The sequence below is a fragment of the Notothenia rossii genome (genome assembly GCF_949606895.1).
Source record: "Notothenia rossii genome assembly, chromosome: 4".
NCBI classification, from domain to species: domain Eukaryota; kingdom Metazoa; phylum Chordata; class Actinopteri; order Perciformes; family Nototheniidae; genus Notothenia; species Notothenia rossii.
In genome coordinates, this window is record NC_136902.1 from 91183480 (window position 1) to 91208407 (window position 24928).

General features: G+C 42.7%; 2 protein-coding genes across 2 annotated transcripts in view; both read right to left on the reverse strand.

Moving 5' to 3' along the window:
* The window catches only part of LOC307034964 (NACHT, LRR and PYD domains-containing protein 12-like), a gene marked incomplete at both ends in the record, with an annotated part of 129324 nt that overhangs the window by 12875 nt on the left and 91521 nt on the right, over window positions 1-24928 (reverse strand). The gene's annotated exons all lie outside the window — the stretch shown is intronic.
* On the reverse strand, window positions 76-17420 carry LOC307037370 (NACHT, LRR and PYD domains-containing protein 12-like; the record flags this gene model as incomplete). Its single annotated transcript, XM_079678195.1, has 9 exons — window positions 76-130; window positions 3078-3248; window positions 8554-8724; window positions 9546-9716; window positions 12644-12811; window positions 13240-13413; window positions 13918-15733; window positions 16136-16448; window positions 17397-17420. The coding sequence occupies 9 exons, from the start codon at window positions 17418-17420 to the stop codon at window positions 76-78; spliced, it is 3063 nt and encodes a 1020-aa protein (XP_079534321.1).

The following is a 24928-nucleotide window of genomic DNA, read 5'->3' on the forward strand; positions in this document are numbered from 1 at the left end:
AGAGGTGGTGACAGAGAAACATAATAATAAAGCAATAATAATAATACAATAGTTTGATGAATGGAGGATGTGGTTTCAGTACTCACAGGTCTTCTGGATCTTGGCTCTGATCGTCTCATCATGTCTGATCCTGCAGGGATGAACACAATCCAACAATGTTGGATACAATTTAAAATAAGTGTTTGTTCTTTGAGTCAGCTTCAGAGTCCTGACTGATCTCATGCTTTAAATCCCATCATATCTTCTCTGCAAACACTACGACTGACTGCCACAGCTCTCAGCTGCATCACAGGAAGTAACTGCTCATTAGGCTAGAAACTAAAAACATGACAGGAAACAAAACAGAAAACCTTTTCCACTCTTCTGTAAAATCATATATGTCTTTTAGAAAGTTGCTCACAAACTAAATGTGGATTTGCATTTTCAGCTTACAATATATAGTTGATGGAAGAATGAAAGAGCCTGCAGTCAGTGGGAAACATCACTGATCTGTTGAGATTCCCCAGAGAGAGAAACACCTCCCTGTGTTTGATACAATACTGCTGAACCAGCAGAGACCCCGTACTGACCTGAGAGTCTCCAGTCTGCAGTCTGGACTCTCCAGAAGATCTCTCAGCAGCTTCTCTGAATCCTGCAGAGCGTTCTGCCTCAGGTCCAGATCTCTCAGATGGATGTTGGACTTCAGAGCTGAGGCCAGAGCAGAACAGCTGATCTCTGACAAACTGCAGCCCCTCAGTCTGAATAAAGAAAACATGATGAGGATAAAAATCAGTTTATAATCCAATCAGATGTTCAGGTTTATTAAGTGTAGCTCAACATTCCTGTTTCCTAATCAATGAGCTTTTCCCTGAATTACAGTGACTGTCTTTCTGTTATTGTGGATCATCATAATATCAGCCTTCGGTTTATTATCTGTGAAAACATTGAAATCAATGGGAAGCAAGAAAAACATGTATGCTTCAGAGATCAATGTGAAACTAATATGAGTTCAGATGAACTTCTTTATTCAGATGTGACCATTTACTAAAGACAACTTACATTTACTTGAACAACTAGCAGTGGATATCTAACATATATATTTGAAGAAACCGTCAACTTTTATGACTCCAGACTAAATGTAGTACAAGAAAAATAAGAATATGAACAAAAGGACTGTGGCAGTGGGGTGTGGTTAGAGCGCCGGCTGCTGGAGGGATGGGGCTGGCTCTAGACAGCTGGACAAGGATCAGGTAACCAGGTGAACAGTAAAGCATGTCAGTAACCTGGTTCTTGTCTCTTGGTCTGGGTCCTGGGGGCAGAAGGACTTGACCCAAGAAAGCCTGTCACTGGCAGCAGTGTTCTGTTTGTTTCCTAAAGTATGGATGTATTGTTTGCAAGCTGTGGCCAGTCAATAAAGCTTTCTTTTAGGCAAGCCTTCCTCTCCTTCTGTCCTTTTTAACTGGGTGAGCAGGAAAACCCTCACAACGACATACACAAATGTATGGTTGTTCAAGCGTTAGGTTCAACTGTTAATGAAACACATGAGATCTCCAGCAGTAACAGAGAGTCAGTGAACTGACCTGAGAGTCTTCAGTCTGCAGTCTGGACTCTCCAGAAGATCTCTCAGCAGCTCCACTCCTGAATCCTGCAGATTGTTGCCACTCAGGTCCAGATCTCTCAGATGGATGTTGGACTTCAGAGCTGAGATCAGAGCGGCACAGCTGATCTTTGACAACCTGCAGTTAATCAATCTGAATAAAGAACACATGATGTAACTTTAGAAAACAATGTTCCTGTTTGAAATAACTCCAGGTCTAATAATCTGCTCAGAGCTGAAGAAGGTCAGAAAGTGGAAACTCCAAACAGGTTAAAAACTGTAAGATACAGAAAGAGGGAAAGAGCTCTCATTCATATTAAAGACAACGTGCTTCTACTTCAATAAAACGAGGAGACTTCACATCTGAAACTCTGCTCCATCTACACTAACTCATGATGTGCAGCCAGACAAATACAAACCACAGAAACTGATTCAACTCAAGATCACAACGTTTACAAAGATCACAATTCAGGATGAATTTTAAATGTGAAGAAAAACCTCCAGAATATGTATTTTAGGAACAGTGGAGTCATCAAATCACCGCATCTTCAGAGTGAACTATTCAGTCAGTATCAGCATCATGTAGCTTCAGGAACATGTTGGAAACAGCAACCACTGAACATAGTTGTTAGTGTTGGATCGTTTTAATATAACTATTTCATTATTGTATTTGATATCATTAGTTAAAATCATGATGGAGAATACAAGATGAATTTCAGCTGTTTAAAAGGTTCAGAGTGAATTCTGCAGTCAAGGTTTTTTGTTGTTATATTTAAATGTAAAGATCAACATTATTATTATTAATGCTAGAGTTGCATAATGCCGCATGATTGCCAGTATGGCTGCGGCTAATTTTGGTTTATTTCTTTTTTCAGTTATTCTGTGCTTTTGCCCCCACTTATTGTGTTTTCCCTTTGTTCCTGTTTCAGTTACTGAGAGCTGAAGGTGATGGTGTTGGTGTCCGAGGTGGTGGCTTCCCCCGGGTTTTTGGATCTTTTCTCCGTGTGATTGTGTGAGTGTGGAACACGTGTGACCGTGGTGACTTAAGTTTGTTTTTGCGGGATCCCTCCACTCATTCGTTGACCCTCTCCCCCACTGGTAAGCCTCAGCCCCCTTGTTAGTTTTCCTTTTTGGATATAGCCCTGTGTGAGTGTTTTTAAATTGTATTTTTACTATTCTACACAAATAAACTGTTCTATTTTTGATAGTTGAACCACGTCTCTTGTTCCATGAGTAACCAAACCTGTGTGTCCTAGTGACTTAAAACTTGTTATATTTCCCTGGGTGAATTCCCGGGGTGGCGTTGTCGGACTTAGTGGTTTAACCAAACTACTGTTAAATCAATATATTTCTTTTGCGGCCGCTGCCACAAACTGGCATTATGCAACTCTAGCATTAAGAGGCTCAGTGAGGATCAGAGTGATAAAAGCCTGATGTCTGCAGCTCAGAGTCAACACAACTCTATTCATCTCAGCACACAAATTCAAGATGGAGAACTGACCCGAGAGTCTCCAGTCTGCAGTCTGGACTCTCCAGAAGATCTCTCAGCAGCTTCACTCCTGAATCCTGCAGATCGTTGCCACTCAGGTCCAGATCTCTCAGATGGATGTTGGACTTCAGAGCTGAGGCCAGAGCAGAACAGCTGATCTCTGACAAACTGCAGTACCTTAGTCTGAATAAAGAACACATGATGTAACTTTAGAAAACAATGTTCCTGTTTGAAATAACTCCAGATTTAATAATCTGCTCAGAGCTGAAGAAGGTCAGAAAGTGGAAACTCCAAACAGGTTAAAAACTGTAAGATACAGAAAGAGGGAAAGAGCTCTCATTCATATTAAAGACAACGTGCTTCTACTTCAATAAAACGAGGAGACTTCACATCTGAAACTCTGCTCCATCTACACTAACTCATGATGTGCAGCCAGACAAATACAAACCAAAGAAACTGATTCAACTCAAGATCACAACGTTTACAAAGATCACAATTCAGGATGAATTTTAAATGTGAAGAAAAACCTCCAGAATATGTATTTTAGGAACAGTGGAGTCATCAAATCACAGCATCTTCAGAGTGAACTATTCAGTCAGTATCAGCATCATGTAGCTTCAGGAACATGTTGGAAACAGCAACAACTGAACATACTTGTTAGTGTTGGATCGTTTTAATATAACTATTTAATTATTGTATTTTAAATCATTTGTTAAAATCATGATGGAGAATTGTTACGACGGGTCGTTAGGTCATTTGTTTGTACATTTTCCCTCCTTCTGTGCCTGTGAGTGTGTGTGTGTGTGTGTGTGTGTGTGTGTGTGTGTGTGTGTGTGTGTGTGTGTGTGTGTGTGTGTGAGCAAGCAGGTGGTGCCCGTTAGCTGATTAGCTACCTTCTGCATGCTGATTGGTCCACCTGGGGAGACGGGAGGATATTAAGCGGCAGCCGTGCAGTTCCTCGGCCGCTTTCTCTGACTTGACTTCTCCCAACACAAATTTGCATTAGGATATCTGTCCTGTTGTGCTAATACTAGTGTCAGCTAAGTCCTTGACTTCCACTGGTACCATGTAAACCAGTGCTAGCTGTTCCATGGTCGGGTCGTCTGCGACTAAACCGGCTCCCCCACCTGGCCTCGGTCTTGTGTGGAGGGTGATGGAGACACCCAGCAGGACTAAATACAAAACCTGTCAAAGGGCGGATGAGCTCCTCGTGAGCCAACGGCCATCTCCTGCAGCCAATGTTGGCGCCAATGTATTGACCTCTGTCTTTCCTTGGAGTCCTGTCAGCGGAGGCCAAGTGTGGTTCCTGCAGCTTGGGCAACGCTGGAGCCCTCATTCCCGCCCGGGCAAGTGCAATGGCGAGGACACTTCATCGCGGCGGCGTAAAGACGCCGTGGAAACAACACGGCAGAGCGACAGTCTACGGGTTATAAGCTCCAGTCAGATTGGCGACGGAGCGCCACGGGTCCTCTGCGTCGGTGGGAGGGGTCATCGTGCCCCAATGGTCATCAACCGCCCGCCTCAAGCCAGGCAGCCCCTGGCCAGTTGGGTTCTGACCCGCCACGTCTATTGCTTCGATCGGGTGGTCGCAGCAACCATGGACGTTAAAATCTCACCTACCAATCAAAGAAAAACTAAAAACCGTAATAGAGAGCGGAATTCAAATTTTAATTTAAATGTACATCTCCGGCTGGGAAGCTGGAATGTTCGTACCATGTGTCCGGGATTCACTACGGATCCAGACTGCAACGTACAAAGACAAGGTGCAACACACAAAACAGCACTGATTGACCGGGAGCTGGCCAAGCTTGCAGTCGACGTTGCCGCGCTACAGGAAACCAGACTAGCCGATTCTGGTTCTATCAAAGAGCAAAACTACACTTTCTTCTGGATGGGAAAAGCCAAAGATGAACACCGCACACACGGCGTAGGCTTTGCAGTGTCCAACAAGCTGGTGAAAGAGTTTGACACCCCTGTCTGTGTGTCAGAAAGGATAATTTCCCTGACGCTCAAGCAATCTGCCAGCCCAATACATCTGATATGTGCCTACGCCCCCACACTGCCGAGTGAAGCTGCGGTTAAGGACCAGTTCTACGACAGCCTGGCTGGCGTCTTGAACAAGATTCCCCCTGAGGACTGCGTGATGCTGCTCGGCGATTTCAATGCTCGTGTCGGCGCCGATTATCTAGCATGGCCGGATGCAATCGGTCACTTTGGTGTTGGGAAAATCAACGAAAACGGACAGCGAGTTCTCGAGCTGTGCAGTCAACATGGGCTCTGCATCGCAAACACTTGGTTCCAGCAGAAGCAACTTCGGCGGGTGACATGGATGCATCCACGGTCGAAGCACTGGCACCAGCTAGACTTAGCTTTGGTCAGAAGACGTGACATTGGCCTATTCAGATGCTCCAGAACTTACCACACTGCTGATGGTGATACCGACCACTCGCTTGTTCTAACCCAGATGAACATGCCTAAACGAAAACCTACCCCAAGACAAAAAAAGAAGCCGCGCCTAAACACGGCAAGAATGAAATGCGCAGAAAATTTCATGGCATTCCGGAAGTCGTTTGCAAAGAAGATGGCTGCAAGCAGTACCGGCACAGGACCAGAAGAGAACTGGCAGAGCCTGCGAGCTGCTATGCATGACGCGGCTACTGAAACTTTTGGCACGAAAAGGCCGCCGTAAGAAGACTGGATGGCCGAAAATGCTGTAGTCCTGGAATCGTTGTTCTCTGCCAAGAACAAGGCACACAAAGTCTACAAGCAACGGGCAACACAGAGTTCTCTCACTGCACTCAAGGATGTGCAGCGTGAACTTCAGAGGACAGCTCGATCCTGTGCTAACCAGTACTGGAACAAGCTCTGCGATGACATCCAACAGGCTTCAGACACTGGTAACCTGCGGGAACTGTACAGGGGCCTCAACAAGGCTATTGGGCCGAGAGCAAAGAAGGTTTGTCCGCTGAAGTCTGCAGAAGGAGCACTGATCTCTGACACAGGGCAACAGATGTCACGATGGGTTGATCACTACTCAGAGCTCTATGGCAAACCAAGGAGCATCAGCCACGTGGCTTTGGCCTCAACACCCAGCTTTGACATCAATGCTGAGCTGGACAACTTGCCAACCATGGAAGAGCTAGTGAACGCGCTGAAGCACACTGCTGAGGGCAAAGCTGCGGGCACGGACGGCATCCCGGCTGATCTCCTCAAATGTGACAGCTGCTTACTGCCGCACATGCACAAGCTGCTCTGCCAATGCTGGCAAGGGAGCTCTTTCCCATCGGACATGAAGGACGCCAAGATAATCACGCTTTACAAGAACAAAGGCGACAAAGGGGACTGTAACAACTACCGTGGCATTTCGCTACTGAGCGTACTTGGCAAGGTCTTCTCCAGAATTCTGCTGGTGCGGCTCCAGAAACTGGCCGCTCGCGTATACCCAGAGTCACAGTGCGGGTTTCGAAGTGGCCGATCATCACGGTGCGCCAGGTGCAAGAAAAGTGCAGAGAGCAAAACAAACCACTGCACATGGCGTTTGTCGACCTGACGAAGGCGTTACAAAGATCACAATTCAGGATGAATTTTAAATGTGAAGAAAAACCTCCAGAATATGTATTTTAGGAACAGTGGAGTCATCAAATCACAGCATCTTCAGATGTTCGACATGGTGAGTCGGGAAGGACTGTTCGCCATCTTGCAAAAACTCGGCTGCCCACCGACACTGCTCGGGCTGGTCAAATCGCTTCACGAGGACATGTCAGCAACAGTTTTCTTTGAAGGATCTACTTCAGACAGCTTCTTCGTTCGCAGTGGAGTCAAACAATACTGCGTGTTAGCGCCCATGCTCTTCGGCATCTTCTTCTATGTTGCGCTCCATCATGCATTCAGCGATCACGTGGACGAAGACAGCGTTTTCCTGTACACGCGGTCAGATGGGAAGCTGTTTAATCTTGCCGGACTGCGCGAGAAAAGAAAGGTACGGAAGGTGCTAGTTCGTGAGCTCTTATTCGCGGACGACGCAGATCTGGTGTCTCACAGTGCAGCTGGTCTACATCGCCTGACAGATTCAGTGCAGCATGCTCTGAATTTGCACTGATCATCAACATCAAAAAGACAGTTGTTATGCACCAAGCAGGAAGCGCAGCGTCACCGGTAATGGTGAACGAGCATGTGCTGGAGACTGTTGACCAGTTCACGTATCTTGGCTCAACAATCAGCAGTGACCTGTCATTAGTTAAGGAGATCCAGACTCGTATCGGCAAAGCCGCAACGTCTTTCAGTCGTTTGCGCTCAAGAGCCTGGAGCAACAAATACCTCACCGAGCGCACTAAGACAGGCATCTACCAATGTTGCGTGGTCAGCGTCCTGCTGTATGGTTCCGAGGCGTGGTCAACTTACGCGCGGCACGAAATAGAGCTAAATGCTTTTCACATGCGGTGCCTGCGCAACATCCTCGGGATCACATGGCGGGACAAGGTCACGAACGAGGCGGTGCTGGCGCGTACGGGCAGTCAATGTTCCAAACACTGAAGGTCAGGAGGCTGCGGTGGCTTGGTCACCTTCGCAGAATGCCAGATGGCCGCCTGCCAAAGGACATCTTATACAGCGAGCTGAGCGCTGGTTCCAGAGGCAGAGGACGACCACTGCTGCGCTTCAAGGATGCCGTAAAACGTGACGTGAAGGCCCTGGACATTGCGACGGATAACTGGGAGAGGCTGGCGGAGGACCGGACGAAGTGGCACCAGCAGCTGCGTGAAGGTGGTGACAGACTTGACAAAGACTGGATTCGTGGACTTGCTCAAAAACGTGGACATACTGTATCTCTCTGATTGCAATGTACAATCTCTTGTAGATTTTACTTGCCAATAAAATGTGCTAATACTTATTTATACCGTATACCGGTCCTTCTCTTGTGTCGTGAGACTGTTGAAAGAAAAGCTACTGAACCTGTCTGTGTAGACACGCTTTACTTTTTTCTTAGGAGTGCAAAACCCTTTTCTTTTGAATATTCGTTTCTTCTGTTTTTATAGTAGAGTAGGTAAGAAGCCTGTATGTTTATTTTCTCTTTCGTTAGGTAAGATTTTTGTGTTTTAAAGGTTTGTTTTGTTTTATGGTTTTGTTACTCCTGTTTGTAATATTGTTTTGGTAATTAAATTGACCAAACGGCATTCTCTGACTCGGTGTCAGTGTTCTTGGGAGTGGGGAGAGTGCAAATGTTGTGCCGCGCCTAAGTTCCCCAAGAAACAGACATATGGCGTAACAGAATACAAGATGAATTTCAGCTGTTTAAAAGGTTCAGAGTGAATTCTGCAGTGAAGGTTTTTGTTGTTATATTTAAATGTAAAGATCAACATTGCATTATGCAACTCTAGCATTAAGAGGCTCAGTGAGGATCAGAGTGATATCAGCCTGATGTCTGCAGCTCAGAGTCAACACAACTCTCACATATTCATCTCAGCACACAAGTTCAAGATGGAGAACTGACCTGAGAGTCTCCAGTCTGCAGTCTGGACTCTCCAGAAGATCTCTCAGCAGCTCCACTCCTGAATCCTGCAGATCGTTGAGACTCAAGTCCAGATCTCTCAGATGGATGTTGGACTTCAGAGCTGAGATCAGAGCAGAACAGCTGATCTCTGACAACCTGCAGCTCCTCAGTCTGAATAAAGAAAACATGATGAGGATGAAAATCTGTTTCTAATCCAATCAGATGTTCAGGTTTATTAAGTGTAGCTCAACATTCCTGTCTCCTAATCAATGAGCTTTTCCCTGAATTACAGTGACTGTCTTTCTGTTATTGTGGATCATCATAATATCAGCCTTCTGTTCATTATCTGTGAAAACATTGAAATCAATGGGAAGCAAGAAAAACATGTATGCTTCAGAGATCAATGTGAAACTAATATGAGTTCAGATGAACTTCTTTATTCAGATGTGACCATTTACTAAAGACAACACACATTTACTTGAACAACTAGCAGTGGATATCTAACATATATATTTTAAGAAACAGTCAACTTTTATGACTGCAGACTAAATGTAGTACAAGAAAAATAAGAATATGAAGAAAAGGACTGTGGCAGTGGGGTGTGGTTAGAGCGCCGGCTGCTGGAGGGATGGGGCTGGCTCCAGACAGCTGGACAAGGATCAGGTAACCAGGTGAACAGTAAAGCATGTCAGTAACCTGGTTCTTGTCTCTTGGTCTGGGTCCTGGGGGCAGAAGGACTTGCCCCAAGAAAGCCTGTCACTGGCAGCAGTGTTCTGTCTGTTTCCTAAAGTATGGATGTATTGTTTGCAAGCTGTGGCCAGTCAATAAAGCTTTCTTTTAGGCAAGCCTTCCTCTCCTTCTGTCCTTTTTAACTGGGTGAGCAGGAAAACCCTCACAACGACATACACACATGTATGGTTGTTCAAGCATTAGGTTCAATGTTAATGAAACACATGAGATCTCCAGCAGTAACAGAGAGTCAGTGAACTGACCCGAGAGTCTTCAGTCTGCAGTCTGGACTCTCCAGAAGATCTCTCAGCAGCTCCACTCCTGAATCCTGCAGAGCGTTGCCACTGAGGTCCAGATCTCTCAGATGGATGTTGGACTTCAGAGCTGAGGCCAGAGCAGAACAGCTGATCTCTGACAAACTGCAGCTCTTCAGTCTGAATAAAGAAAACATGATGTAACTTTAGAAAACAATGTTCCTGTTTGAAATAACTCCAGGTTTAATAATCTGCTCAGAGCTGAAGAAGGTCAGAAATTGGAAACTCCAAACAGGTTAAAAACTGTAAGATACAGAAAGAGGGAAAGAGCTCTCATTCATATTAAAGACAACGTGCTTCTACTTCAATAAAACGAGGAGACTTCACATCTGAAACTCTGCTCCATCTACACTAACTCATGATGTGCAGCCAGACAAATACAAACCACACAAACTGATTCAACTCAAGATCACAACGTTTACAAAGATCACAATTCAGGATGAATTTTAAATGTGAAGAAAAACCTCCAGAATATGTATTTTAGGAACAGTGGAGTCATCAAATCACAGCATCTTCAGAGTGAACTATTCAGTCAGTATCAGCATCATGTAGCTTCAGGAACATGTTGGAAACAGCAACCACTGAACATACTTGTTAGTGTTGGATCGTTTTAATATAACTATTTCATTATTGTATTTGATATCATTAGTTAAAATCATGATGGAGAATACAAGATGAATTTCAGCTGTTTAAAAGGTTCAGAGTGAATTCTGCAGTGAAGGTTTTTTGTTGTTATATTTAAAATAGGGCCGGGACTTTAACGCGTTAATTAAGATTAATTAATTACACAAAAATTAACGCGTTAAAAAAATTAACGCATTTTAATCGCACTTATTTTTGCACCGCGGAACTTTTCTCACTGGATGAGTTTCAGGGGTACCGATTATACTGGAGCACCAACTAACGTTCATGACTTCAGACAACAACAAACCACAGTGAACAATGGTCAAACATGAACGAAGAAGCTGATGAGACCGCTTTGGTTGGCCCCGTGGATGGGACATTTTGTTTTAAAAAACGGACGGATGGAAGCGTCGATAAGAGCACGGTTGTTTGCAAATTATGCAAAAAGGAATTTGCATATCACCGCAGCACATCAAGCCTCAAGTATCACCTCAATGCAAAACCTATAGCAGCTAGCGTGGAAGCTAGCGTGGACGTTAGCCCGACTCGGAGTACAAGGACCCACACCCAATTCGCGTTGATCAAACAGTGGCCTATGCAACAGAGAGATTTTATTTTTCATCAGGATATTGGAAGAATAGGAGGGATTGAGGTCAATCACTGGCACTTTTTTATTTTATTTTAAATGGTACACTTTATGTTGAACTATTTATTACGTTGTTGGTGCAACTGGCACTTTATGTTGAACTGTTTATTGTTTTGGCCAAGGTTATTGAGAGAGTTGGACTGAAATGTATTAGATTTTTTAAATCAACTGTTGGTAAATCAACAAAGTCTGTTATGGCCTCTGAAGCAACGGAGAGATGTTTTCTAATAGTCAGGGTTTCCAATGTTCTGAATGTACTTGAAACTATTGTGTTTTACTTAAAAAACAAAGTGTTATAGTTTACAGAAGGTCTACCTACCTATAGGCTACCTGAATCTCTGAAATGTACTATATTCATAAATATGCTATTGCTACACTTTATGGCAAAAATTGCACTTTTCTGTTGGTCTTGGTTAAGGACCACCTTGAAAAAAATAAACAATGTTTTGTTGCTTAAGCTTATGTATTCAGTGATTATTCAATGGTAAACTAAAATCCATGTGAAAAAAATTGCTTCTCACTGTTCTCAGGTCAAATATGTATATGTGATTAAAAATGCGATTAATTTCAATTAATTAATTACAAAGCCTGTAATTAATGAGATTAATTTTTTTAATCGAGTCCCGGCCCTAATTTAAATGTAAAAATCAACATTGCATTATGCAACTCTAGCATTAAGAGGCTCAGTGAGGATCAGAGTGATATCAGCCTGATGTCTGCAGCTCAGAGTCAACACAACTCTCACATATTCATCTCAGCACACAAGTTCAAGATGGAGAACTGACCTGAGAGTCTCCAGTCTGCAGTCTGGACTCTCCAGAAGATCTCTCAGCAGCTCCACTCCTGAATCCTGCAGATCGTTGAGACTCAAGTCCAGATCTCTCAGATGGATGTTGGACTTCAGAACTGAGGCCAGAGCAGAACAGCTGATCTCTGACAAACTGCAGCTCCTCAGTCTGAATAAAGAAAACATGATGAGGATAAAAATCAGTTTATAATCCAATCAGATGTTCAGGTTTATTAAGTGTAGCTCAACATTCCTGTCTCCTAACCAATGAGCTTTTCCCTGAATTAAAGTGACTGTCTTTCTGTTATTGTGGATCATCATAATATCAGCCTTCTGTTCATTATCTGTGAAAACATTGAAATCAATGGGAAGCAAGAAAAACATGTATGCTTCAGAGATCAATGTGAAACTAATATTAGTTCAGATGAACTTCTTTATTCAGATGTGACCATTTACTAAAGACAACACACATTTACTTGAACAACTAACAGTGGATATCTAACATATATATTTGAAGAAACATTCAACTTTTATGACTGCAGACTAAATGTAGTACAAGAAAAATAAGAATATGAAGAAAAGGACTGTGGCAGTGGGGTGTGGTTAGAGCGCCGGCTGCTGGAGGGATGGGGCTGGCTCCAGACAGCTGGACAAGGATCAGGTAACCAGGTGAACACTAAAGCATGTCAGTAACCTGGTTCTTGTCTCTTGGTCTGGGTCCTGGGGGCAGAAGGACTTGCCCCAAGAAAGCCTGTCACTGGCAGCAGTGTTCTGTCTGTTTCCTAAAGTATGGATGTATTGTTTGCAAGCTGTGGCCAGTCAGTAAAGCTTTCTTTTAGGCAAGCCTTCCTCTCCTTCTGTCCTTTTTAACTGGGTGAGCAGGAAAACTATCACAACGACATACACAAATGTATGGTTGTTCAAGCATTAGGTTCAATGTTAATGAAACACATGAGATCTCCAGCAGTAACAGAGAGTCAGTGAACTGACCTGAGAGTCTCCAGTCTGCAGTCTGGACTCTCCAGAAGATCTCTCAGCAGCTTCTCTGAATCCTGCAGATAGTTGAAACTCAGGTCCAGATCTCTCAGATGGATGTTGGACTTCAGAGCTGAGATCAGAGCAGCACAGCTGATCTCTGACAAACCGCAGAACTCCAGTCTGAATAAAGAAAACATGATGTAACTTTAGAAAACAATGTTCCTGTTTGAAATAACTCAATGTTTAATAATCTGATCAGAGCTGAACAATGTTTTAACGTCAGCAATGATGTAGAAACAAATCCCTGATCATCTGGAACTCTCTGCAGCAGTTTCTCTCATCAGATGTTTAACAACTCCTTCATCTCCCTCACAGCTCATCAGTACTGACAGCATCTCCACTGACTCATGGAGCACAGAGTGAGTCTGTGGAAGCTCAAACACTCTCCCTCACACATTCACCTTCTCTGGTCTTTGTTATTCTTAAAGTTTGGATTCTATTTCCATTTGGAAACACAGAAACAAATAAAAGCATTAAAATGTCTTCAGGCAAATTCTGAAAATCATAAACACAAACAGATCTGTATGAACTGCAGTCAGTGAACTGACCTGAGAGCCTCCAGTCTGCAGTTTGGACTCTTTAGTGCAGAACTCAGCAGCTCCCATCCTGAATCCTGCAGCTTGTTGTGGCTCAGGTCCAGATCTCTCAGATGGGAGGGGTCAGACTTCAGAGCTGAGGCCACGACTTCACATTCAGTCTCTGAGAGTCCACAGCTAGTAAATCTATAATGACACATATATCACAACTTGTGTTAGTATAAAAACAGAGGAAACATTTATTTAACTTACTGAATTGGAAATGGAACAATTTTTAACATATTATGTCGATTTAATTTAATAATAGAGTTTTCTTTATTCATTGTCAGCCTGTCAGACATTATTTTAAACTCTTAAGCATTGTGGTAAACACAGATCTGATTTCATGTTTAAGAAACTGCAATGATATATTAATAACTGCTTTCACCGATAACTGTAAATACTGCTATATGTTGTGATCACATGCTGCTCTGAGAAAACCTCTAAAGTCCTTCATGTGTTTGACATGTCGCCTCCATCACTCAAAATAATGTGAAGAAAATATTTATTTTTTTAAATATATAAATAGAATAACTGGATCATTTAATTTTGCTCTCAAAGTATTTAACATCAAACCTTTTATAGTGTTTATTTGAAAAAATAAACTTCTGATCCACATCAATTTATAAAGTTAATCACATCTGGACTTACTCAGCCTTCCTGCAGTTCCTCACAGCTGGAAGCAGTCTCCGTCGTCCCTCCTCTGATGTGTGGTACTTCTTCAGGTCCAACTCATCCAGAACCTCCTCTGACATCTGCAGCATGTAGGCCAGAGCAGAGCAGTGGATCACAGAGAGTTCTTTCTCTGATCTGTTCTCTGACTTCAGGAACTCTGTGATCTCCTGATGTACTGAGAGGTCCTTCATCTCTGACAGACAGTGGAAGATGTTGATCATCCTGTCAGGAGAGATTTTATAACTTCTCATCTCCTTCAGGTTGTTGATGGCTCTCTGGATGGTTTCTGGACGGTTGTCTGTGCGACCCAGCAGGCCTCCTAACAGAATCTGGTTGGACTCCAGAGAGAGTCCGTGGAGAAAGCGGACAAACAGGTCCAGGTGGCCCTTTTCACTTCTGAGGGATTTCTCCATGGCTCCCTTCAGGAAGACATCCAGGGATGGGTAATCCTGATCACTGTTATCACTGTTCTCATCGGGCCAGTCTCCCTGCAGGAAGTCCTTCAGTACCTCTGTGTCTCTGTTGGTGTAACAGTGGAACATGTAGACTGCAGCCAGAAACTCCTGAATGCTCAGATGAACAAAGCAGTAGACTGTTTTCTGGAACATCACACTCTCTCTTTTGAAGATCTCTGTACAAACTCCTGAGTGCACCAAGGCCTCGGTGACACCAAGACCACAGCGCTGCAGGTCTTCTTGGTAGAAAATGATGTCTCCTTTCTCCAGATGTTCAAACGCCAGCCTCCCCAGCTTCAGAAGAAGCTCCCTGTCAGCCTTCGTCAGCTGCTGTGGACTCGTCTCATGTCCCTCTTCATACTTCTGCTTCTTCCTCTTGGTCTGGACCAGCAGGAAGTGTGAGTACATGTCAGTGAGGGTCTGGGGCAGCTCTTCTCTCTGGTCTGTAGTCCACATGTGGTCCAGAACTGCAGCAGTGATCCAGCAGAAGACTGGGATCAGACACATGATGTGGAGGCTCCTGGAGCTCTTGATGTGAGAGATGATTCTGCTGGACAGGTCTTCATCACTCCATCTCCTCCTGAAGTACTCCTCCTTCTGGGCGTCAGTGAAGCCTTGTACTTCTGTCACCCTGTCCACACACTCAGGAGGGATCTGATTGGCCGCTGCAGGTCTGGAAGTTATCCAGACGAGAGCCGAGGGAAGCAGCTTCCCCCTGATGAGGTTTGTCAGCAGCACGTTGACTGAGGACTGCTGAGAGACATCAGACACAACCTCATTGTTTGTGAAGTCCAGAGAAAGTCTGCTTTCATCCAGGCCGTCAAAGATGAGCAGCACTTTACAGACAGCCAGCTGCTCTGCTGTGAGCTTCTGTAAGGTTGGATGGAAAACATGGAGCAGCCTGAGAAGACTGTACTGCTCACCTTTGATCAGGTTCAGCTCCCTGAAGGAGAGCGGGATCACCAGACTGACATCTTGGTTTCCCAAACCCTCGGCCCAGTCCAGAGTGAACTTCTGCACTGAGAAGCTTTTTCCAACTCCAGCAACTCCGTTGGTCAGGACCGCTCTGATGAGAGTCTGTTGGTCAGGTGAGGCTTTAAAGATGTCCTGGCACTTGATTGGAGTGTCATGGAGGGTCTCTTTCTTGGAAGCTGTCTCCAGCTGCCTCACCTCATGTTGGGTATTAACCTCTTCACTCTGGCCTTGTGTGATGTAGAGCTCAGTGAAGATCCTGTTGAGGAGGGTTTCACTTTGATCAGTTCCTTCAGTCACACGTTCACATCTCCTCCTCAGACTGAGCCTATGTTCATCTAGAACCTCCTGCAGACCACTATCTGCTGGAAGAGAAGGAAACATGAGAGAATCAGGAAAATGCTTTTGAGAATCTGAACAGTCAGGGTTTTAAATGTCATGATTTTTATAAAACATTTTAATGTCTATACTTTACAACACAGAACATCCTGGACATGGAGACTCCAGAAGGAACCACAAATACTAGCTGCCAGATATTTATACTCTCATACGTAAATGTTATATAAGTGCTGGGCTAATGTAGTAATGTCTGAGTAAGACAGAAAGCGTTTTTTAGGGAAACACTGCTCTCCCACGTGAAATATTTGTGTACACACTTTAAAAGCAAAGCCTTGAAGAAGGGATCAGATGATACAGTGTTTCTATAGAAGAGCAGACACCCAGCACCCACACAGCGGTAAAGAGGCTGCACGTGTTCGGCCTCTTACTTTGTAAAATGCTCCATCTTTCTCCACACTGAGGACAGCAGGAGTCTCCTGATGGAGGAAGCTGCTCCCAGTATGAGGCGATGCACTGTCTGCAGAACCAGTGTCCACAGCTGGTAGAGACTGGATCCTTCAGGACGTCCTGACACAGAGCACAGCTGGACAGCTGCTGCTCCACAGGAACAGGACTCTTCCTCTTCCCTCTGTGGAGATGAACACATCCTTTACAGCACTTTACATTAGAGGAGCTGATTCTCACCAAAGGTACAACAAGGTGGCAAATTCTACTTTCATATTTAAAATAAAGTCTGTATCTCTAGATGATTGTTCATCCTGGTAAGGTAGATAGAGGTTAGTTCTTCATATCATTAGGAAACCACACAGCTTTGTGTCTGGATTCATAACATCAGCTGAATTCATCTGGAACACTTTAGCACTTTGAACCCAATTTACATTGAATTTGCTGTGAATACATTTCAATAAACAAATGGAAAGGATACCAAGATAACAACGTAATGATATTGATTTGAGTTAATGCTTCGTCAGGTCTGTCTGCAACACAACGAGCAAAACACTTTAAAATGTTTGTTATCTGAATGGGATTGGTTTCATTGAAGCTAGGCTAACATAGGCTAGGCTAAGTGGTTCTCAAACTTTTTCTGTCAGGCGCCCCTTTTTGGAGAAAAGGAAGAGATCTATGGATACATCTCTCAACACCCATATGAAACAGAACTGTAAACAGATTTTCTATTTCTTTATGGATATTTTACAAATCACCCTTTTAAACTTTATTCTTTTTTTACTGTCATATAGTATTTCATACCTGTTTTTCATGTATTCTCTTATTTTTTTATAACTATAATGATCCTATAAACGTGTGTCTTAGAAATAATTGTTCACATTAATTGTGGACAAAATGTTTGAGACCCGGACACTAGCTCGCTAGCACCAGAAGCTAACAACAACGATCTCCGGTACCGGTGCGCTCTCTCTCTCGCGCGCGCACACACACACACAAAATGGCTCGTTCCACACACACACAGAGCAGAGCTTGAATGAAACACAGAGACCCAGACGTACTTGTACTGTACTATATCATATTATTTTCGAATCAATACTTCTTTTTTTTCAAAACCATTTTTCCTCCTGGTCTCTCGCGCCCCCCCTGAGAAACTAGGCTAACATTGTAGCTGCTCCATCAACACTCAAAATAACTCCATCCAGTCATTAGAACAGCAGCTATTATATTGTTAGCACCACAGACAGTCTCTGGTTTATACAGGTACATGAATAACCCTGATTTAATATGAGGTGCTGTAGAGCTCTGGCTGCTGATGTTCCCTCTTCTGATTTATCTCAGCATGTCAGTGACGACAGGAGCAGAATCTCAACACTCTTTTTGTAACAGAGCGTCACAAACTTCACACTCAAGTTGTAACTTTTCAAGTTGTGTGAATACCTGGGGTATATGAATGTTGCTTCTTTACTTCATTCGTGTTGCAAGGTACACATGTGTGTCTTTGTATTGACTCTACATGTACATTGATAATAGAATAGCATATTGAAATATCCTAAAATATAGTTAACTGTCCTCTTCGTCCTTGTTGACTGAACTTTAATGCTTTTATTGATGGCTTGTTGTTACAATTCATTTGTGAAGTTTGACATGTTTGTATTTGATTTGGTTAACCAGAGGCCCTACATGTGGAGAGAGAGTGTTATTTTACTGGAGTAGTTTACTTAGTTCTCTACTGCCTTTCTTTTTGTACTTTACTGCAAATCTTTAGTCTAATCTACTGCATCTCTGTACTTCATTCTACAGAGTGTCTGTACTCTACTGCGCTCATCTAATTATGAACGAACAGTTTAGATTATACGATTATATATAAAATCTGAATCCTCTCCAGGTCAGGTTACAGTAGAAACAGACTCTTACTTCCTGTCTGAGGGTCCAGGTTCATCTCTGAAGTCTGGAGGTTCATCTTGAGACCGGTCAGTCTTCATAGACAGACAGCTGGGGACTGGAGACTCTGCTCTCCTTCTGTGGAAACAACACATGTTTTGCACATCATCAGTTCATTCAAAGAGCAGCTTTTGACTTCTGTCTGTTCACCTGATTAAAGATTGTTGGTCTTTGAACTGAACTGAATCTAATGAATTACATTGCGTTACATAAAACTGAATCCTCTCCAGGTCAGGGGCCTCATTTATAAACGGTGCGTACACACAAAAGATGGCGTACGCCAGTTTCTACGCAATGTTTGCGATTTATAAAATACTAACTTGACGGGAAAACGTGCGGTCCTCCACGCAAACTCTAACCCATGCGTACGCACTAAGCACAAAAACGGTTAGAGACGAGAAACTGCGACACCGTTGGCAGAAGGAAGAATGGAGAGAAATATGTGGAAATAATACCATAAATAAAATGTTACCTCTCATTTATCATATATCAGGGTATATGCAGGAATCCTGAGGTCAAATTTAATACCTTTTAAGACCTTTTTTAAGACCCTTTCCATACATTTTAAGACCTCATCGCAACTTTGAGTTCTAACCGGTTACATTGGCAACACACTTTCCCTCACATTAACTATATTGATTGTAAGACAGCAAAACTAAACAGAGTGCAGACAGACTACTGAAGCCTCCTCTCCACATGAACTTCAACCTCTCTGTGAAGGTCAGGTTTAATGCAGTATGCTGCTTTGTTGCTTCTGTACTCTGTGCTCTTTCATTCCAGTAAAACTCCTCAGAAACCATTAGAAACCAGTATTTGACCAATAAACAAAACAATTGACAAAACTTTGAACTATGAAATATGTTAAACTTTGGTGAGCTTCAGCGGGGTAATGCCATATAGGAGCTCCCTCACAAATACCCAGGGGTTAAATTGGGCTGGGGCTGTCCGGGGCTAAGCCCTGGCACACAGGACGAAGCTCTGACGTCATCACCCTCACACATTTGTCATATGTTTACAAAAAAGGATATATATGTTATGACTTTTTTCGTTCTTAATATAGACTATATTTAGGGTCTATATGTGTTGACTTTACTTTAAAATAGCAGATCTCTGTGACCGGATATAGTTTGGCTTAGACCCCGGCCCCACAAGGAGGCATACGGTAAAACACATACGCAAGCGCAAAAAAGTATTCCGTTCACACGCATTCGATTCATTAACTAGACCCTCCAGAAAAACGCGATTCTGCGATCGCAGAATTTACCGCATAATCAGCAAAATGGCGCAGATTTTTAAAAAGCCGCATATTTATCAGAAGGCCGCATAATCCCCGCATTTTTCCACACAAAGTTGAGAAGAAAGAAAAGTTAACTCGTTTTGACGTGACGTCATCAGCTCGCGCATCACAGAATGTAAACAACACTGTATAGAGCTCATTTACCGACGAACATTTCTACTAAAGACCGGGCAAAAAGTGGGGGGAAACTATTCTGCACCCCGTGCAACTTTGTGTTGCAGCATAAGAGAAAATCGAAGGTGGCGACCCACTTTGATTCATTCAAACATTCGAAAATGCTTTCTGCTGCTGCGGACAAGAAAGCCATTCAACTCCCGTTCAGCGAGGGATCAACCTCCAAAACCCTTTCGAGGGCTACAAGAAACGAAGTGAGTAGCCTACAAGATTGAAGCTGGTCAGATAACGAACGAGTAAATGAAAACGGAATGAGGCGGAGAAGTGTGTGTGTGTGGGGGGGGGGGTGGTGTGTTAGTGAGATTAAAATAGCCCAATTGCTTTTACAATAAATAAACATTGAATGTGTTTAATTGAATAGTAAAGGGGTTTAACGTTAGTGGCAGGTTGTGTGTGAGAGAGAATAAATAAGACAGCCCAATATTTTCAAAAATTGTTATTCTTTCCCCCTGCATTTTTAGCCTATTTCGCAACTTTCCACATATTTCCTAACTTCCCGCAATTTCATCGCATAAAATCACATAAAACCCTGCATGTTTAATCGCATAATCAAGGATTTTTGCCCGCGTTTTTCTGGAGGGTCTAATTAACGTGTCCATTCACACTAGACCGCTGGAAATGCTGGAAACGATGTAGTACATATGTCAGGCCTGTAAGTGGCGCTGCTGCCGCCCGAAATACACCAAAAGCAGCGAAGAAGACCCCGGACCATGGTTGCCATGGTTGCCCTTCTGTTTATTCTCTGCGGTGGACGGCGTGTTCTCCTGCTGTAACTCTCAGATAGTCCACAGCAGATGGAAAACACCCACCTCCGCCTCTTCCAAGGAACGAAGGGACCGAGAGTTTCCGTAAAAAAAATGTTCCGCCGGTCAACATGTCCGTTAAAGTTTAAATCTTCCATATAAAATTAGAAAAGTGCCGGTCAGAGGTCTTCCTTGTTATTTATTGAGTTTTAAAACAAATTGATAACGACTCTGTTCTCTGTATAATAATATAATAATATTTAATAAACGGTGACTGCCTCTCTTTTCCTCCCCCTCTTCTGACAGCCCAGCAGCAGCAGGAGAGGTGGGGAGAGGGAGGCGGGCTATTTCATCGTTATCAGAAAATGATCATATAGGGCACACACGGAGCCGTTGGACCCCCAGATCGTTGCGTATGCCAGTCTACCCACCTTGGAACCCGTTACCGTAGTCGTTTAGTCCCCCCCCCCCATACACACAGAGCGGAGCAAGGCAACGAAACTTAAAATAATAAGCAGCATTTTACGGCGCGCTATGCATGGGGCCGCCTTGTGGGGTTTCCCGACATGTCGTTTCAGTAAATTAAAGGGTGTTTCATGTTGTCGTTGCTGTGAACCTTCTTAATACCTTGGAAAATGCCGTTTAATAGGCTACTTTTTAATAGCCTTAATTTTCGCTAAATTGATTTATCAACTTTTAATACTTTTTAAGACCCCGCGGACCCTGTATATGAATAATTCATTTTCAAACATTGATTAAAGCCAATCTTCAAATGATTTAACAAACGCCTGTTTGAGACTCCTCAGTGCACACAAAAACATAACTGGGAGAAATAAATAAATATGGATATGTTATTTAAAACCACCTGGAATATGTTGTGTTAATGTTATGAAATGTTTTCTCATAAATGATGCGGTAAGCAGGAGGACAGAATTACGTCTAAACTGACGCCGTTTTGCATTTCTATAGGTTGTAGACTAGGGTGACCAGACGTCCCCGTTTTCCGGGGACAATCCCCGTTTGTATTGGCCTGTCCCCGGTTGAAACTGTCCCCGGAAATGTCCCCGTTTTTTAATATACGTTAAAAACACATAGCGAGGTCAAATAAAACGTTTCATGTCAGGAAACACTGGGTAAACAGACCGTGCGTGGTCAAACCAGCCCCTACTTCGGAAAACACAGTCAAGCCCGCACGTTGTATTGCGGTGCGCGAATATCCTATGCATTACGGTAGAGGCCTGTAAAAACTGCCTTCAAAATAAAAGCGTTTACTCGGTCAATAACAAATATACCTAAAAAACACACCAAACATATTCATATATACTGGAGCTTAAATTAAGAAATATGTAGGCTACTATATAATGTGATGAATAATAATTTAAAACAAACTACGTATAACTACCACATTATAACTGAGTGAATGTAAAATGTAAGGATACAGTTATTAAGACATATCTGACATTTCCACTGGGTAACTATTTTAAATGTATGCTGTTTAAAATCTCAAATTAGATCGATTGATAATATTTTGATTATTATTTAATGAAAACTTTCCATAATCAAAGAGTCATTCGAAGTCAATCAAATACTTATTTCACTTCAGGGTGATAGCAGGAGACCCCATCTAGTCAATCAGAGCAAATCAGGACAATCTGATGTAGAACTTCAAAATAAAATACTTTTGAAATCTCATATATGGGCTATCGTCCTTCTGTTTTTATACAAGAATAAATAAAAAAACTGTCAAATCATCAAAGACTTATTTCACTCCAGGGTGATAGCAGGACACCCCATCTAATCACTCAGAGAGAATCTGGACAATCTGATGCAGAGTTTCAAAATAAAAGACCTCTGAAGTCTCATATATGAGCTATAATGCCTCTGTTTTTAGATAAGAATAAAACAAAAACTATCCAGTATCAAAGACTTATTTCACTACAGGGTGATAGCAGGACACCCCATCTAGTCACTCAGAGAGAATCGGGATAATCTGATGTACAGTTTCAAAAGAAAAGACCTTTGAAGTCTCATGTATGAGCTATCGTACTTCTGTTTGTATCCAACAGTTCAAATGTTCGAATTACATTGAACCAGAATTGTCCCCTTTTTTCTTTAACAGCGAAGAAAATTGGATATGTTAATGATATATTGACCGCGAAACTCAAAATGTCCCCGGTTTTAATTTTGAAAATCTGGTCACCTTAGTGTAGACACGAGCATGGTTTTATATACTAGCACGTTTAATCGTGTTTTATGCCGGTTGCTAAGACTTGATAAGTTGCTCGTAAAACACAGGAGGTATGGAAACTAAGAACACCACATGTGGTAAATTGTACAGCTAATATAACACAACGCATTAGTTGTATTTCCTTTAACTGGTGGATTATGGATATAGTTGCTGATCGACAGCTGGAACACAAACTACCAAATACAAACACATAATTCAGATCCAGTCGTCATGACTCCACTCCGGAGGGATTCCCCCATCATTTCTTACAGTTTCTCATCAAGGGGGGGTCTCCTGTCCCCGGTACAAACACACTGCCTGAGGAAGGCTATGTGTATTTATTTTGTCATTAACCTTTTTCTGACCACTTATTTTTTCTTTTTTGTTGACGATCCGACCTCCATGCTGCTACTCTGGTTCAAACTGCATCCACCACACAATATGATTTATCTCCACCTCCCCAAAATAACCAAAATCTGACACGGTGTGAGATGTCTTTTTTAGCTGTTCTGTCGTCATTTCCTGCGATCTTCTCCATGCAGTCAGTCAAAATGAATGAATGAATGGGCGTTTCTTTGACTGCATATATGGGCGTTACGTGAAGCCCGCTAAAGCTGCTCCGCGTTTCGAGTCGATTGTGATTTATAAAGGGAAACCGGCGTTTTTGGACTTGTGCTAAACTTTCTGTTTGTTAGTCGTGCTTCTTGGTTTGTGTCGTTACAGTTCAGTGAAAAGTTTTACGTTTGAAGTTGATTTACTTGACTTAAGTACATAAGTGTGGTTATAGTTAAATTCAATTTATTTACTGTAATCTACTGTGTTTCTTTATTATACTCTACTGCAGTGTTTCTGTACTGTGTTAATGTAATTACTAATCAACAAGTTATATTATCAGATTATTTAATAACTGAATCCTCTTCAGGTCAGTTCACAGCAGAAACCGACTCTTACTTCCTGTCTGAGGCTGAAACCAGTAACACTGCATTCACACACACACACACACACACACACACACACACACACACACACACACACACACACACACACACACACACACACACACACACACACACACACACACACACACACACACACACACACACACACACACACACACACACACACACACACACACACACACACACACACACACACACACACACACACACACACACACACACACACACACACACACCATCATAATGACAAACTTGGGTTTCAATACAACAACTCAGTCAGACTTCAGGCAGGCTGCTCTCCATGTTGACTGCGCTGGGCTGTTACATGTTATGTGACTCTGATGAATCAGAAACCAGGAAATGGATACAAAAGTTCACAACATTTGAAGATGTCACTTTCGACTGCAGGAAATAAATATATTTAAATCTACAGATTATTTTCTGACATACAGTATAACCAGGGTTCGAGTTATAAACTGAGCCCTATGTTTTTTTTTTAAAACTAACGCACAGGTATGAGGTGTGATTTGTGCCAAAGACCGAACTAACTGAGCAGCCAATCGTGTCGATCGTTGCCTACCAAGCCGTGAACAATGCCGCGAGAGAAGTAACGTGACACTCTCGTCGCCACCCCTCTCGTCTGAGAAGCTACGTGACGTCTGCGTCTGAAGTTACTTTACTTTGGTTGTTATCACCAAATAACCAATTGAAGTTACAGCTACTTAGTTGCTGTAGCTTCACTACATAAATAAACACAAGGATAATTATGTGTTATTGTTGAGTAAATGGAGAATTGCACAGGGGAAAATAACGTATCTATGCCACAATTTTAGATGCAGATTTTGTTAAACTAATACGTTTGCGCTGTGGAGCAACACTATAAATTGACGGGGAAGGGGGTAGCAATAAAGATAACACCATTAAACAGTTACACAACATAACAGAAATAATATCCATAGCAGCGTCCCTAGCAACCACCTTGGTAACAATGAAAACGTTGTATAGACACAATTTCCTGAAGTAATCTTCGTAATAACTAGCAAACTAAAGATCATGTACATCCACTGCACACATAATCTGAAGTAACAACTCATATTTCTCGCTTCAAATGACATCAAAATGCATTTTAATGGCCAAACTAACCTTAAAATAGGCATTTTCCACCGAGAATAAAATGAAGTTCGGCCATGTTTTTTTTCTTCCGCAGAGAGACATTTGAAGATCACGTGACATAGACGCCAGCTATTGGAATGAATGGTGAAAAAAAACGTAGGGATCTTACAATCTTACAATTTCAGAGGCGTTTTTGTAGAAATACTACGTCCCAAGTTGTGGACCAACGTAGTTATTACACTGGGTTGGATATTCTGCCACTTTCTGTGTTCAAATGGATGTCATATAAGACCTTAACAAGTGAAGTCTCAGTGCTGTGG